The sequence below is a fragment of the Misgurnus anguillicaudatus genome, chromosome 23 (genome assembly GCF_027580225.2).
Source record: "Misgurnus anguillicaudatus chromosome 23, ASM2758022v2, whole genome shotgun sequence".
NCBI lineage: Eukaryota > Metazoa > Chordata > Actinopteri > Cypriniformes > Cobitidae > Misgurnus > Misgurnus anguillicaudatus.
Window position 1 is genome coordinate 10,176,064 of NC_073359.2, and position 16,998 is coordinate 10,193,061.

General features: G+C 37.0%; 3 protein-coding genes across 3 annotated transcripts; 2 read left to right on the forward strand and 1 right to left on the reverse strand.

Annotated features, from left to right (window-relative positions):
• Positions 1-990: 990 nt before the first annotated feature.
• rbbp9 (retinoblastoma binding protein 9) lies at positions 991-4,500 on the forward strand. Its single transcript, XM_055218464.2, has 5 exons — positions 991-1,196; positions 1,316-1,358; positions 1,452-1,557; positions 2,685-2,770; positions 4,010-4,500. The coding sequence occupies exons 1-5, from the start codon at positions 1,101-1,103 to the stop codon at positions 4,231-4,233; spliced, it is 555 nt and encodes a 184-aa protein (XP_055074439.2). The 5' UTR covers positions 991-1,100; the 3' UTR covers positions 4,234-4,500.
• A 970-nt stretch (positions 4,501-5,470) lies between these two features.
• sirt7 (sirtuin 7) lies at positions 5,471-10,861 on the reverse strand. The gene is made up of 10 exons (XM_055218546.2): positions 10,680-10,861; positions 10,170-10,307; positions 9,979-10,083; positions 8,988-9,058; positions 8,800-8,872; positions 8,622-8,720; positions 7,994-8,230; positions 7,376-7,456; positions 6,084-6,190; positions 5,471-5,842 (listed from the first exon to the last, which is right to left on the reverse strand). Exons 1-10 carry the CDS (start codon positions 10,794-10,796, stop codon positions 5,641-5,643), a joined length of 1,230 nt encoding a protein of 409 aa, XP_055074521.2. The 5' UTR covers positions 10,797-10,861; the 3' UTR covers positions 5,471-5,640.
• Positions 10,862-12,236: 1,375 nt separating this feature from the next.
• LOC129454295 (uncharacterized) lies at positions 12,237-16,557 on the forward strand. Its single transcript, XM_055218773.2, has 2 exons — positions 12,237-13,141; positions 15,265-16,557. Exons 1-2 carry the CDS (start codon positions 12,520-12,522, stop codon positions 16,257-16,259), a joined length of 1,617 nt encoding a protein of 538 aa, XP_055074748.2. The 5' UTR covers positions 12,237-12,519; the 3' UTR covers positions 16,260-16,557.
• Positions 16,558-16,998: the final 441 nt, after the last annotated feature.

Sequence of the window (16,998 nt, forward strand, 5' to 3'; positions counted from 1 at the left end):
AAAAGCACATTTTTTATAAATAATAGCAAGATTTTAATAATAACATGTTTTTAATTTTTTTTTTTATTTAATTAAGACATAAGTAAAAGTGTATTATGTGTTAGTTTTATTTAGGGCAAACAAATCATTAAAACTAACTCCCCTTTAAATTATGCACATGTTTGTAATTAAATCGGTCTATAAACAAAAAGTAGACAAAATGGTAGTGTTATGAGCCAGAAGGATAAATGTTTTATGAACTTGCATAATAAAACTCACCCGAGTTCACCTAACTAACCATCAGACAGACACTGGTCGTTTGTGATAAACTCCCCCTAGTGGTGAATCATCGGATTCGAAACAGTTATGACGTAATGAAGCTTCGTTTGCTAAAATCACGTGACTTGGCCAGTTTGAAACGAGCTCCGAACCAATTGATTCGAAACAAATGATTCCTAAAGTTGATGAACTGAAGGAACTGAAAGTTCAGTTAGCAATAAAAGATTTATTTCAGAGTGCACAGGTACAACCAAAAGTGTACCCTATATTATTTAAATATTTGAGGGATACACGGTTGATACACAGAATTTAAGGTGTTACAAAAAGAAGTGATTATTTTTATATGATTTTATTTGATTTTCATTTATTTATGTATTATCATTATTATTATTATTAATATGTAGTAGTTTTCCATTCCATCACCCTAGATATTCACACTCCATCCCAGTAGGTGGCGGAAATGCACCAAAAGATGGTTTGCAAACCGCCAATAAACAATAAAGAAGAAGAAGATTCCTAAAGTTTCGATGCCTCAGAAGCAGTGCTTCTAACTGAAATATTAACTGACGGATCAAATGCAGGGAAATGATAAATGCAATCATGAGATTTATCAGGATAAGTGAATTAAAAAATAGAATAATTTTTTTTTCAATAGTTTGTTTTGTTAGTTCATTCTCTTCACACTCCACCACAGTAGGTGGCGGTATGCACCTATGAAGTTCGTTCGCAATCCGCCATAAAATCAAAGAAGAAGAAGAAGCAGCGCTTCGAAAGCGTCCATCACTACATCTCTGTTTTGTTGGCCATGTGAATTTGCGTTGAAAGTTAATCTGGACACATAAATGGCTCTGAAGAGAGCTGTAATCCTGCCGGGAAATGGCGCTGGGAACGTGGAGCACTGTAACTGGTACGGCTGGGTAAAGAAACGAATAAACGAGGTATTAATATGACTGCAATGGAAGTCACACATCATCGGATCATTTCACACAGTTTCCTCCAAACATGAAATAATAACACACAACTAATTAATGCTTATTTATGTTGACTATCTCTACAGATTTCAGATATGTCCTGTGTTCTGAGGAACATGCCGGATCCTGGTAACTTAGTCATCATAACTCGCATGACTTCATATGATGAGGTTTTAGCTTTTTACTTTAGTATTGTTTACAATGTCTGATTTCTCCTGACAGTGACCGCGAGAGAGAGCATCTGGCTTCCGTTCATGGAGAAGGAGCTGAAATGTGACGATGAGACTGTTATTATAGGACACAGTTCAGGAGCTGCTGCAGCCATGAGGTACTGATCTTGTACTTACACCCCCTGAGGTTTTAGGTTAAGGTGATCAGTCCGTTTTGGGGTGTTTTGTTCCATAAACAACCAGCAAATATACTGAAAAAGCCCGATTAACAATAAGAGCCCTTTAGCCTGCGGACTCGGAGTACCTGAACGGACTAATCATGTAATGATTATTTTGACCAGCAGAGGGGGCTGCGAGCTACACTAATTATTACTTGGTCGCGACTCGCGAGCATTTTGTTTTTTGTGTTTACATTTTTGCATTTTTCCTTCTGTTCCACGTTTACAATGCTATGAAATCAGCTGAAGTCGATGACACTTAATGTCATATCAGTGCGTAATAAAAATTTGCAGAAATTAATTGAATTAGACACACACAACAATAAAAAGTCGAAAACAAAAAAATGCATAGATGATAACAAATTAGATTTCAATGATGCTTTACCATTGAACTAGAAAATGTCCCTTGTTTGTATTTAAAAAATCTGGTCACCTTATTTTAGGCTAACATTTTAACAATTTCATTACATTTGTACATGTTTATCTTGAAATGTAAATTTTTCATCAGTTTGAAATTTTTGCAGTAGTATTTTACTAGTTGTTTATAATTGTTATTGTTACCTGTCATTGGACTTTCGTTGTTTTTATTTATTTATTTATGTTGCTACATAAAACGTATCTGTACATTTGCACAAGTTTTCCGTTTTCTTATATATTGTATTGTTGTGGTCATATTAAACCATTAAACATTTATTTACAAATTAAATGTTTTATAAGTAATAGGGATGCATAACGATTAATCACAATTAATCTATAGCAGAAAAAAGTTTTTGTTTACGTCATGTAAACTGTGTATAATTATTATGTATATAAAATATGCACACGTGCATCTATAATTTTAAGAAAAAAATATATTTATATATTAAGTATTTATATTTATATATAATATAAATTATACAAAAATATACAAATGTATGTACACATGTAAACATTTCTTAAAAATATACATGCATGTGTGTGCATTTATCTATACAAAGTTATTATACACAATTCACACACATATGATTAATTAATCGTTATGCATCCCTAATAAGTAAGTGAAATTTGATTGTTTTCTGTTTATTTAGGTATGCAGAAACGCACAAAGTATTTGCTCTTATTCTGGTGGGTGCATACACATCAGATTTAGGAGATGAGAATGAACGTGAGAGTGGTGAGTTTTAAAGTCAAAATGAAATTGAAGTGAAAACTAACATTTTGTTTTATATTTTAGTTTTTTTTTATGACTTATCTGCGAGCTTCATTATTATTTTTTTAAATACACACTGCAAAAAAAAATGATTTTCAAGAAAAAAAATCTTAGTATTTTTGTCTTGTTTTCAGTAAAAATATCAAAAAATTCTTAAATTAAAATGCTTTTTCTTGATAAGCAAAATCGCCCCAAGAAAATAAGTCTAGTTTTTAGACCAAAAATATCAAATTGAAGTGATTTTGTGCATAAAACAAGCAAAAAATCTGCCAATGGGGTAAGCAAATATTTCTTGAATTTTTCTTGAATTTAGTGTTTAAGAAAAATGTTCAAGACTTTTTTGATTACGCAATTGGCAGATTTTTTTGCTTGTTTTATGCACAATCATATCACTTCAATTTAATATTTTTGGTCTAAAAAATAGACTTATTTTCTTGGGTGGTGTTGCTCATCAAGAAAAGCATCTTAATTCAAGAATTTTTAGATATTTTACTAAAAAAAGACAAAAATACCAAGACATTTTTTGGACTGCAAAAATGACTTTCTTTCTTAGTATTTTTTTTCTTTTTTTCAGTAGAAATATAACAAATGACCTAAGAAAATAACTCTAGTTTTTAGACAAAACATGTCAAATTTAAGGGAATTTGTGCTTAAAACAAGCTAAAAAAAATCTGCCAATGGAATAAGACATTTTTGGCTCAATTTTTCTTGTATTAAGTAAATTCAAGAAAAAAATTCTTACCTGAGTTATATTCTAAGGTCATTTGCTCATCAAGAAAATACATCTTGATTTAAAAGTTTTTGATATTTCTACTGAAAACAAGTCAAAAATACTAAGTAAGAAAATTATTTTTTGCAGTGTAAAAACCGCAAACCTCCTCCACTATTCGAAACGATCTCTCTTTACTTTCTGTCATATGGTATGGCTGGTAGGCGGGGTCTGGGTAAAGGTCGCAGCAATTAGCAACATTAGCTAACTTGAAACGATCCAATCTATTCTCGATGGATTAATTTAAGTCCCGCCCTACATTTTCTCGCCGTTTCACTCGAATATATGTCACCACAGGGTGACAGGGTCACCAAATAAGACAATCGCTGCTTCCGTTTTATGGCCATAACATTCATATGGCCAATAAACATCTCTTTTTATATGATATTGTGATTGTTGATTGACTGCTGACACACATCTCCTATCACTCTTAGGATATTTCAATCGGCCATGGGAGTGGGAAAAGATCAGATCAAATGTTAAATACATCCTTCAGTTTGGATCCACAGATGACCCCTTCCTGCCATGGGATGAGCAACAGGAAGTGGCTAATGGACTAAAGGCCGATTTACACAAATATGTTGATCGTGGACATTTCCAAAACACAACCTTCCCAGAGCTCATTAATGCCGTAAAAAAGCTCAAAACTAACTGCTAATATTTAAGCATCTGAAGACATGGCATTAATGGAGAATAGTCGTCTTTTATTTTAAATTAAGTCTATTCTCAAGGTAGAACAAAAAACTTAAATATAAACAAACATGTAACCTGGACCAACCATCAATACTAAATCAAAGATGTACAAGTAGATGGTACTAAGCTACTGTTTAAACCTACTACCATTTACCATATCAGTGGTAACATACGTCTCTGCCTGTTTGTTTTTCAAATCCCAGCAATAAAGTCCGTGTGAAGTACATTTAGACACACGTTTCAATGTAACTTAAATTTATCTACTTGTTAAGTGATGACGTAAAGACTCAAGAGTACTGTTTTTTGGGTCCAAGCCTCCACTCATTTCAATAGAGAATACAATAAAATAAAAAATTGTATTAACTCAAGTTTATATAAATAAAGTTTACACTGCAGTCTCATAGATGATAACAAATTTCTTTTAAAAGCTATTCTTTTTTTAATCCAGTAATAAAGGCTTAATGTAAACAACTCAGTTTTTTATGAAAAGTTACCTTTACTTTGAAACAAATAACTGATCTGATATTACTTCATTAACCAAAAAAGTACCACAGGTGTGTCATATAAGATCAGAAGTCTATGCTGCATAAATTGTACATACAATATTTATGACTGCCATAAGAGTCCTGTATTGCTTACTGTAAAACCTGAGTTAAGTTAAAGTGCACATAGTGAAACATTATAAACCAGTTAAAGGAAAACACCACTGTTTTTCAATATTTTACTGTGTTCTTACCTCAACTTAGACGAATCAATACATACCTGTCTTTTTTCAATGCGTGCACTTAATATTTGCACAGCGTGTCGTGAATGTTAGCATTTAGCCTAGCCCCATTTATTCCTTAGGATCCAAGCAGGTAGGAATTTAGAAGCCACCAAACACTTCCATGTTTTCCCTATTTGAAGACTCTTACATGAGGAGTTACACAAGTAAGTATAGTGGCACAAAATAAAACATCCACTTAAAAAAATCGCCACATTTTATTTTATGCCACTATACCCACTCGTGTAACCACCCATGCAAGAGTCCTCAAACAGGGAAAACACCGAAGTGTCCGGTGGCTTCTACACTCATCCCCGCTTGGATCCCAAGGAATGAATGGGGCCAGGCCAAACGCCAACACATTCACAACGCGCCGTACAAAGATTAAAAGTGCACGCATTGAAAAAAGAAAGGCATGCACCAATTCGTCCAAGTTGAGGCAAGAACATAGCAAAATATTGAAAAACTGGTGTTTTCTTTAAAAACAACAACAACATAAATCCTACTTGCAAACAAATCCATCTATTTGAGATGTCCTATCTCAACCCAAAATTTCAATTTAAGCAGCTGCGACACATTAGGCATAACATGTCTTCTCTATCAGAGAAACTATATGGCTTTCTTTTTCCTTCTTGCTTTGGAGTAACCTCTTCCAAACCAGCCCCCTTGTAGCGGTGTTGCTTCTGCTTGGACCTGTGGGTCTTGTGAAGTGTCCTCCAGAGCAGAAGGGGGCGCTATCTCCTTACGGGTATGACTGTCCTTCTCTTCTGTACTGAGCGGTGTAGCCAAGCTGAATATAGGATCTTGTGATCTGTTATTTATGAATAAACAAAAGACAAATAGTTGCAGTCCTGGTTAACACAACATTTAAACCATCCTAAAACAGAGCGGGCAACTTTTCTTTGGACAATTACATGAATAAAACTAGGTAGCCGCAGACGAGATTCAGATCCTGGTCACTTTGAACTGCCATTGTATGTCAATTATGGTATGAGCAAATAATGACTAATGATGATTTAAAATATAATCTATGATTTAAAGGATTTTCTTGCCTGTTGTAGACTGGAATTTCCAAGCCCAGCTCCTCCATAAGAAGACGCATCACAGTGTCACACTTTCCATGGATTTTTAAAGTTGCCAGGTTATCTTTCGGTGTCCACTAAGATTAAAAAATAACAATAAGCATACAAGGACAATAAAGACAACATTGCAATAACTAATTTTTAATGATGTTTAAAAAAATAATGCATTTCATTTAAATCTGCTTGTGGACATCTTTTTGTCAATGTGAAGATGCGTTTACGCACGTCTGGAGAGCTCGCGACGCGAATGAGGTGTTTACCACGGCGCGATAGACGTGAATCCGCCTCATTTGCGCGATTGATGGGGGAAACGCGCAAGTTGAAAAATCTACACTTTGGCGGAAAATCGCGCCACATTAACCAATCAGGAGCTTGCTCTAGTAGTGACGTGATTACAGGAAGCGAGTGGAGTCGCAGAAGCCCTCCGATGACGCGAATTTCCAAGTGAATGTCTCGAATGACTAGAATTTCACACGCGAATGAATCGAGTAAACTCAAAATGTTCAAGCACCCAACTACACGCGAACAGCGCGTTTTTGCCGCCTCTACCGCGTTTGGTGTGAATCCAGCATAACCCTACAGTCACATTAGCTACAAAAATGAGCGACACGCACTCGCTTGATGGGCGTTCCTTTGCTAGTTTCTAAAAGCGGTATCAAAAGTCACTTTAGAGGTATTGTTAAGTTACAAGAACGGTGTTTTTGGATTTAAAAGTATTTATTTCTCGATAAAAGTAACAATATATATGAGATAAAATGCCAAACTTATCAGATATATACATAAATACGCATTTTCCGCCATCTTGAATTATTTTCTCAGACTCGACCACAGACCTACGTCACGCTGCTTCTTCACTCTGATTGGCAGTCGCTTTGTCGCATCGCTCAGCATTTGCATAAAATAGCCAGCTTGTCTATTTTGGCCCCGCCTTGCTCGCTCAGTGGCGAGCTCGTCGCTTGTCGCTGGCAAACGGCCACTCCCATTAAAAATGAATGGTAGCCTGTCGCTCTGTCTCTTGTAGCTAATGTGACTGGGGGGTGAGACTTTAAAAATTTACAGTATAACCTTAATTAGCTTAATTAAAGCTTTCTACAGTGTGAATACGCTTATAAACTCCTCATATTAGAGATGAGACAGATTAACCTGAATCAAACTTGGATTAGTTGGGTTTTGTAAACTCGAGCAACTCGAGTTTGTTCAACTTGCTTCGTGCAACAGTCCACTGTTTATGCCCAGTTTTAGTAAAAAAATATATATATTACCTGCAGATTTACAATATACAGCTGTGGTCTTTTATTGGCTGGTCTGTTCATGCACCATAAGCAGGAATATTTCTTTAAAACCTGCGAAGAAACAATACATAAAAGTCATAATATATATCAGGGTGATAGCATTTCATACTGCATTTTTTTTGTGATTGCAGCTTTAAGAGAGTGTAAAGCATGTCACACTTAATAACCTATAAACATTAAAAGCTCATATAAATTAAAAATAAATCAGCAATGGACTACAAGCTCATAGATGTGATGATATAGATGTGTTAGCATTTAGCCTAGCCCCATTCATTCCTTAGGATCCAAACAGGGATGAATTCAGAAGCCACCAAACACTTCCATGTTTTTTTTTCCTATTTAAACACTCTTACATGAGTAGTTACACAAGTAAGTATGGTGGCACAAAATAAAAGTGGCGTTTTTTAAGCGGATAAAAAATGAAAACTATATTGTATGGTGGAAGAGCACTTAGTTTTCATAATTTCGACCTCGGGCGCAGTAACATTGAAGGAAGGTTGAGCGATGATGAGTGATGATGTTACTGTGCCCGAGGTCGAAGTGTTCACAACTGGGCTAATCAAATATGGTCTTATTTTAAATGTCCACCTTTAAACTGGAGCCCAAACAGAGGATCACATCGGCCTGTTGTGCAGACTCTGCTGCTCCCTTCCAGTTAAGAGGTTGCTCGAGGGTGCCACGTTCACCGAAATGCACTATTGTGTCTCTGAGCTCCGCTCCGCAGTGTGGACATCGACGTCCGGTCTCATGTCTGTGCAGAGCTGTTCGCTCCGTCACGTCAAACAATCGAATAAACTCCCGCATCGGAGAACAGGAAACACAAACCTGTGAAATACACATAAATTTTTCACAATTGAAAATTTGTAACTATTATAAATGCTTTCTGTTGGACATCACATTTAAAATGCATATGAGCTGATCTCTGCACTAAATGCAGGTGTCGTGGTTGGCTAGTGCAGATTCAGGGATGGTATTATCCCCTTCTGACATCACAGAGGGAGGCAAATTTCAATCACATCATTTTTCACATGCTTGCAGAGATGGTTTACCAAAACTAAGTTACTGGGTTGATCTGGGACCAAATTGTTGCACTTAAACATAGAAAAAGTCATGAAATTTCCCTTTTAAAAGCGAGGGTGTCACATGAAATGACAAACTACTCATATATAATTCAATTTGTGGCCAATTAAAAATGTAACAAATCTCTTTCACAGACCTCAATGAACATGTTGCCATGTAGTTCAGACAGACTGTTTCTAGGCATCCCACTGCGTAGGTGAAGACCATCACAGTTCTGTGAGACTATATGCTGAACCTGCAACGATTCAAACTTTTACTCCTATACTAGTAAAATTCACACAAACATTTAACATCAATCGTGTGACATCACTCACCATCTTAACTTTGTGTAACATCCAGATGCACATGTGTGTAAGGGTGGGCTCGGCACGACTGAGGTCTGACGTACTGAAAGATCCAGACAAATATTAGCACATTGCAACAGAAAAAATATAACACACTATAGATTCCAGATTAAAATGAACCGAATTAGTATTATTTTTAAACATACTGGAGCCTTTACCTGAAAGATCGGCCCTTCTGCAGCTGAGTCCACACACCATTGGGACCCCGATAATCTGGGATAGAGGCGGCCTGAAGAAAAATATAACGCATTATGACAGTCAGTGAACTTAATAAAGCAACAACAAAACACAAAAATGTCAAGATATTCAATATTATAGTTTTTTTTTTAATAAAAATATGACATCTCTCTCCTTTCACACTAATTTAAAGGATTATTCCATTTTCTTAAAAAAAAATCCAGATCATCTACTCACCACCATGTCATCCAAAATGTCGATGTCCCCCTCCGCTCAGTCGAGAAGAAACTATGCCCTTTTTTTTTAGGAAAACATTCCAGGATCCCTCCATTCTAATGGACCTTAATGGACCCCAACACTTTTAATGCATTTTAATGCAGTTTTAAAGGACTCTAAACGATCCCAAACGAGGCACAAGGGTCTTATCTAGCGAAATGATTGTCATTTTTGGCAAGAAAAACTTCTCAAACTTGTAAACACTGGGGCGTAGTTTTGATATGTTATTCGTGACCTCTTGATGTGATTGCGTATTACCCGAGGTCGCGCTTATGCGTCACAGGACCGGAGGAAGGCGAAAGTTGTGGTTTAAAAGTGCATATTTTTTATTTTTCCTGCCAAAAATAACAACCGTTTCGCCAGACAAGACCCCCATGCCCCGCCTGAGATCGCAGAGTCCTCCGAAACTGCAATTTTAAACTGAATTAAAACTGTTAATTGTTGGGGTCCATTAAAATTAGAAAAATCCTGGAATGTTTTCATCAAAAAACATAATTTCTTCTCGACTGAACAAAGAAAGACATCAACATTTTGGATGACATGGTGGTGAGTAAATTATCTGGATTTTTTTTTAAGAAAATGAACTAATCCTTTAAATCAAACATAAAAAGTGTATTATATCCTAATACAGTTGGAAGCTGTAAAAATATATTTTTATGGCTATATAGCACAAGACAACAGAGATAAATGAAATACAGTGCTGATTCCTGCTCCAGTGTAAATGACAACATGCTTGGCCTGCTGCATTGCTTTCGCCAGCTGCTTTACTTTAGTCTTCAAGTTTTCCACATCATCAAAGACCTAAGGCCATCGGAAAGACATTAATACAGTCTTTTTAGGATCTTTATGATGAAATATTTATATGATCTTCATGTCTGTATGCATACCTCTTCTTGTTTTCTCTTCAGCAGGTGTCTGCGCGTCTGCCTTGTGTTGAGATCCTGTACAACGTCCTGATGAGCGTGAAGAAGTGAACGCTCCTCTTGTGACCGCTCGCCTTCACACTTCTGCAGGATCTTGGAGATCTTTAACACAGATATCATCCAAACACACACTTGTTTTTACTTGTAATTACACATTTGTTATTTCACATGGGTTTTCTCCTAAAAAAATGTGGATCTTTAAAGCAGCAGCATGTTCTTACAACAAAACACCACAATAAAAATACAAAGAAATTGATTACTCAAAATTAACTTATTTTCTCCATTTACACAGATGCGATTGGTGACTGTCAGACAGATACCGCGTAACGACAAGTTGAATATAGTACAGATCCTAATTAATTTAGAGAAAACTATAATTGCTTCTCTATCCAGCTGCAGTGCGTTCACATCCTGCACTTTCACGAGGATTTCACGATGCTGTTGTTAGATTAGTAAGATGTTAAATGTACGTACCGTTTTAAATGTCTCTTTTTGTGTCTCTCGCTGGATTATTTTTGCTTTTTCTTGCGCTTTTCTCGTCGCACGAGCAGAAAATCCACTGTCTGTGTTGTTCGCATCCATTCTGGACATTGCTGTTCCTGTTGTTGCTCTTCTTCTTTGTCTGATGTTTTATGGCGGTTGGCAAACCAACTTACGGCGCACTACCGCCACCTACTGAAGTGGAGTGTACATACCGGTATATGTATAAAGGTTAGATGTCTCGCCCGCCCTGCTGGCCAATTAAGTGAAACGTCCGCATTTGGCGGCCATCTTACCACAGGCAGCTCGCTCATTCGTAGCATTGAGTTTTAATGGTGCAGGTACGTAAATTACCATAACTTGCTTAATTTTTTACTGATTTTCGGATGGTTTGGTTTGTTATAAACGTCAAATATGTACCTAGGACACTGCATACTTATACAAAAAAAAATTCATGAAAATGTTAAAGCATCCTGAATTAAAGCCACGTTAATAACGTTTGTAAGAAACGAAACCGTTTAAAAATTGATAGTAAGGTGAGCAAGTTATGGTCATTTAAAAGTACCTGCACCATTAAACTCAATGATATGCGTGTGCGAGCTGCCTGTGGTAAGATGGCCGCCAGGTGATGACGTTAGAGACTCCTCCGTAACACATCTAGCCTTTATACATATCTTGGGAGTGTAAAGCACAGATTTGCAAGGAAAGAGAAAAAAAACAAATTATTCCGTATAGCCTATTTCTTTTATAAGAAATTTTAAAATGGCTCTATACTTCCTCCATTGCTCTAAATTACCTTCTAAAAGGCTTTACACATCATACATTTCTATGCCAATTTTTTCCATTTCCTCAATACGTTTTAATTTTTTCATTTTCATACTGTTGACATGTAAATAAATGTTGCTCTATTGTCTCTGTTTGATCACAATGTCCCCATTTACCTATTGCATGCTTTCCTAGTTTAAAAATGGGAAATATTTAGTTCAGTATGTCCGTGTAATGATAATATCTTCTTTTCTGATCTTAAATGCACTTCTTCCATTTCCTAAAAGGTGAAATATTGGATAAAGTCACTGTTGGGCCAACTTCATATCCATCAATACCAGCTTTCCATCCAAAGCTTTATATATTGTTAATCATATGAAGGGCACGACTCCTAACTAGCCAGCATAGTAGGGAATCGAGTCTCTTATCCATTGCCTACAGTAGATGGCGGCAAAGCTCTGAATAAGAATGCGAACCCCCAAATAAGCACGAAGAAGAAGAAGCAGCTTTTCGAAGCTTCATTGAATCAATTGAATCAATTGCTTCGAAAATGGATTCAGTTTTTCGAAGCGTTCGAAACACCACACGCTGACGACACCTGCCGGTAGCAAGATTTTTAATGAATATGTTTAAAAGAAACTTAATTAAGACATAATTAAGAAGTGTATTATGTGTTGTTAGTTTTATTTAGGGCAAACAGATCATTAAAACTAACTCTCCTTTTAATTATGCAATTTTTTTGTCATTAAATCTGTCTAAAAACAAAAATTAGACAAAATTGCAATGTTTTTGGTTAGAAGGATGCATTTTTATGAACTTGCATAATAAAATTGACCCGAGTGCACCTAACCATGTTAGACACTGGTCAAGTGATCAACTCCCCCTAGTGGTGAACCATCGGATTTTCAAAACAGTTTGAAACACGCTCCGAACCAAATGATTCGAAACAAAAGATTCGTAAAAGTTTCGAAGCCTCATCATGAAACATGCTTCGAAAGCGACCATCACCAGAGGCAGCACATGTGGTGGCGGTATGTACAAAAAAGACCATAGAAGAAGATTCATATAAATGTTTGTTGAGATGTTGACGATGGTAGATGAGATGGATGTGACGTGCTGTAAATCAGTAGGAACTGATCTGTCCATGCTGGATATTGATCATTTCATAACAGAAATCTCTCAGCTGAAGAAAGAGGTGGCGTTACTGGAGGCAAAGCTGAAGTCAAGAGATGAAGGACTGAAGAGAGTGCGTTGTGCTTGTGAGGATGTGGTTTGCTGTGAGTCTTCAGTGTATGTGACTGATGGGAGCTCCAGTGAATGTCTGGATTCAGTATGGATGAGCAGAGATCAGAGCCGCACACCACTACTGCCACTGCTGCACTCTAAACTCTCTGAAGAGAACTTCAGTCAAACTTTACTCTGTTATACTGAGTCAAAGCCCACAGATGCTCAGGAGGACACTGCAGTGTGTGACAGTAATCAGAGCTTACAAGATGATCAAACCTCCACAGAGTCTCTGGATTCTGTCTGTAACGCTGGAGAACAGGAGCAGATCCTGAAGAGGTGTTCAGTCAAACTCATCGACTGCAGGAATATCACGATGAAGATGAGAAGAGAAACCACAGAAGAGGAATATCACACTGAAGATAAGAATTATGATGATGACGACGACAATGATTTTATTCCTTCAGGTATGTTTTAATGTCATTTCATAAGAAATTATATAGAACTTAATAGAGTATTGTAAATATAAATGTACTGTATAAAAAGTCCCACCCCTCCCCCTGCCTGCAGAAGAGTGTCTGATACCAGGCACTGTTGTGCTTTCCAACCACATGGGGGAGCTGTAAGTCATTTTTACATGGAAACTACATAGTGTTGCTTTAAACTAACAGTAACTTTGAAGTAATGTAAATAAAGAACTCTTTAGGATGCCAGTGTCCTCGTTAACAGGGTTGGGTACTTGTAAAACTGCCGTGTTAAGGCGTAACTAAACTCCTGGTCAGAGCCTGACTCCACCCACTGGCAATATTTGAAAAATGCAAGAAAAGTGGGCAGATCCCAACGGAGATAGAGGGGACGAACTAAGTGTGTGGTGAGATCGTAACAAGGGCGTAGTGAGCTTGAACCTGCTTAGGCCACGAGGCATTTTTTGGACCCAACATCCAATAGGAAAATTCAACTGCAGTAGCCACCGTTCAACCTGAAGAGGGCAGCACTCGTTTTTACGCCATATATTGTAGTATTGAAATACTTTATATCCAAATGTCAAAAAACTTACTAAAATTAATGAACAGCACTTATAAAGACCCATTCTTACAGATCATTTAAGATGCAATTTGTATTATCTGCGCCGCTAGATGGGGCCAGATCCAATCAATAACAATGACGTTGTTTAATGACGCATTGAAGCAATGTGGAGTTATGGGATTTGTAGTCTTCAACTCAACCGCTGATGGCCATCAATCAGACGCGAACAAGAAATCACGTTGACGGATAAAGTAATCAAGTCTTATAAATGTTGCGTTTGATGACATTGTTTATTTCATTATATAAGTTTATATGTGATGTTCAAAATATAATAGCATGTGATCAATATAATAGCATACGTTTTTTGAAGGGTTACGATTCAAAACAACTCGCCCATCGCGTAAAACAAGCAGGATCAGAATCTCTGTCTAGTTAAATGTTGTCGCAAAGCTCTCTCCGTCCGGATAATGCAACACCAAATTGATCCTCATTCTTTCTCTCATTTTGTTCCAAACGCTTACGGGAGCTGTCTTTGCTGACACAACCCGCGGCAGACGGTAAAGAGTAATCCATAAGTCCATAAGCAAGCGCGTAGCCCGACAGGCGCTAACGCATATTTCCGCATTTGTCCACGACACTGTCTGCGTCCGAAAACTTAAGGCAGTGACTCGTTGCCTCGCTGCCTCATGAGGAAATGACTTCGGAGGCATGAAGGCAGCTCAGAGAAAGACTTTCGGACGCACTTCAAAGGCAGCGTGTTTGAAATATAAACAGAGAGCGCCTTTGTGATAACTAATCACATATTTGAAAACTACAATACTAATTTCTCGCTAGAAATGCAATTAAAATGTGTAAAAAGTGAAAATATACATTTATATACACTACATTTGTCCTCCAGTCGCTTCCTTGGCCGCCATTTTATTTTTTCGAACTCGAGCACTGTTGTCATGTGGTTTTTACGTCAGTAAAGGCGGTGACAAAGGGTCACATGGATATTAACGTCATTGACAGGAGACTGCACTGCCCAGTGTCAATGTTTTGAATGGAAATTTTACAAGTAGTTGAAAACATTACAGATATTGATAGTAATCAGCTGGACAAAATATATAACACTGCCCTAGTGGTTTTTGGACATTTTACTGCAAATATCTTACAAATTGCACCTTTAACTAAAAAAAGTTGGTTTAGGGTTTAGCTACGCTTTAATTGCGATGCGGTCAAAAATTTGGGTGCACCTAACTTTTGTTCTGGTGCACCTAAGCAAAAAAGTTAGGCGCTCTAGTGCAACCAGTGAAAAAAGAGCCCTGTATATGTTAGACAGTTCATGTCTGTGGACCGTGGTGGACGGCGCTTCTAAAGTGTGGCTGCATTTAGCAAAATCAGAAAAAGCTGTGTAATTATTGTGAGACACACTTCTGTTGCAAGATTGGCGTCACCAGCAATATGGCCAAGCATCCGGTTAGTTCATTGTATCGAATTAAAAAAATGCACCAACAAACACACCTACTGCCACATGACTGCAAAGTATGATGACCATCAAAAAAGCATGTTGTGTTTCTTTCAGATGAGAAGAGCGATTCCTGTTCAGACGGAGAAACGTCCTCAACATCAAAAAACCGACTGACCTGCATCACCTGTGGAAAGACATTGAGCTCACAGGGACACTTAAAGAGACATGAGAGAAAACACACAGAACAGAAACTCTTCACCTGCAGGAGATGCAAGATCAGCTTTACTACCTTACAAGAGAAGAAACTTCACGAAGAAAAGCACAAAGCCGAGAAAAAGGAGAAGCAGTTTCACTGTGAGCAGTGTGGGAAGAAATTTTTCTTCTTATCTCTGCTTAATTATCACATGAAGACACACAGTGAGATAAAAAAGCTTTTCCACTGCAGTGTATGTGACAAATATTTCAGCACCAAAGGAAACCTTAATGCTCATAACAGAAATCACACAGGAGATAAACCTTACAAGTGTCTTTACTGTGAGAAGAGATTTTACAATGCCTCGCATCTTAAGAGACATGTGCGTTTACACACCAATGAGAGACCGTATGAGTGCAATGAATGTGGAAAAAAATTTAGGGAATTATATCGTCTAAAACAACACAAAAAAACACAACATGAGAAGAAACTCTATCAATGTTCACACTGCGCTAAAGGTTTCTGTCTTAAAGCTAGTTTGATGCTTCATGAGAGAATTCACACCGGAGAGAAACCTTACCTTTGCTCCGACTGTGGTAAGCGTTTCTCTGATCCAAGTACTTTTAAAGTTCATCAGAGAATTCACACTGGAGAAAAACCTTATCAGTGTAATGTTTGTAGTAAGAGATTCGGTCGACATGACATTTTAACATATCACCAGAGAACTCATACAGGTGAAAGACTTTATAAATGCTCGCAGTGTGAAAAGACGTTTGCTCGATTAGATGGCCTCAAGACCCACGAGAGAGTTCATACCGGAGAGAAACCTTACCGCTGCTCCATCTGTGGAGAGAAATTCGCTTATTACGGAAGTCTTCAAGTTCACCAGAAGAAACATGCTGAAGAACAACACTGAAGTCATCATAGTGTTTAATTAATTAAGTCATTTAGGGTTTGGAGAAGAAAGCTAAAATATAAAATGCATAAATATTTACTAAGTATTACACTATTATGTAAATTGTGTCAAAATTATTTTCACTTTATAGTCAAATGACATGACTTTATAAAGATGGCAGCATTAATTACTCGTCCCCCCTTGCTTGACCCCATAACTGTACATTTGCACACAGCACTGTAATCTGTAATAACATCTTCAAATTTTACACCGTAAATATCAGTAACAAATCTGAACATTGGTAAAAACTTTATTTCTATTACTGTATTGCATTATTTGAATTTGTTTTCTTCTTTACAATACATAACATATGTTTAACATAGAAAATCTATGGGGTATTGTGAAGAGGAAGATGCGATATGCCAGACCCAACAATGCTGAAGGGCACTATCAGAGCAATCTGGGCTCTTATTAGGGCTGGGTATCGATTCAGATGTTCCAGATCGATTCGATTTCGATTCACAAGCTATCGATTCTCGATTAAATTTTCAATTCCGGTTCTCATGTAGGTTTTTATACTCGATTCTCGATTCAACTCAATGAATATAGATTTAATACAAAGAACAGTAAACAGCAGTTTACAAGTATGTAATTAATAGAAAGAAATTAAAAGCCACAACAGGTCTTGCTTGCGAAATCTAAAATGCTTCCAATCCTCCGTTCAATGTTTGCGAAATAAATATGAACAATCGATTCTGCT

What these genes read in the sequence shown, in the direction of transcription:
- rbbp9 (XM_055218464.2), top strand. Translation starts at nt 1,101, where the DNA reads ATGGCTCTGAAGAGAGCTGTAATCCTGCCGGGAAATGGCGCTGGGAAC. An exon ending in GGAGCTGCTGCAGCCATGAG is followed by an intron (nt 1,558 to 2,684) that starts GTACTGATCTTG and finishes CTGTTTATTTAG; the next exon opens with GTATGCAGAAACGCACAAAG. An exon ending in TGAGAATGAACGTGAGAGTG is followed by an intron (nt 2,771 to 4,009) that starts GTGAGTTTTAAA and finishes TATCACTCTTAG; the next exon opens with GATATTTCAATCGGCCATGG.
- sirt7 (XM_055218546.2), bottom strand. Translation starts at nt 10,796, where the DNA reads ATGTCCAGAATGGATGCGAACAACACAGACAGTGGATTTTCTGCTCGT. An exon ending in TGTTACACAAAGTTAAGATG is followed by an intron (nt 8,721 to 8,799) that starts GTGAGTGATGTC and finishes GAATCGTTGCAG; the next exon opens with GTTCAGCATATAGTCTCACA. An exon ending in TGTATATTGTAAATCTGCAG is followed by an intron (nt 6,191 to 7,375) that starts GTAATATATATA and finishes TTTTAATCTTAG; the next exon opens with TGGACACCGAAAGATAACCT.
- LOC129454295 (XM_055218773.2), top strand. Translation starts at nt 12,520, where the DNA reads ATGTTTGTTGAGATGTTGACGATGGTAGATGAGATGGATGTGACGTGC. An exon ending in CAATGATTTTATTCCTTCAG is followed by an intron (nt 13,142 to 15,264) that starts GTATGTTTTAAT and finishes TGTTTCTTTCAG; the next exon opens with ATGAGAAGAGCGATTCCTGT.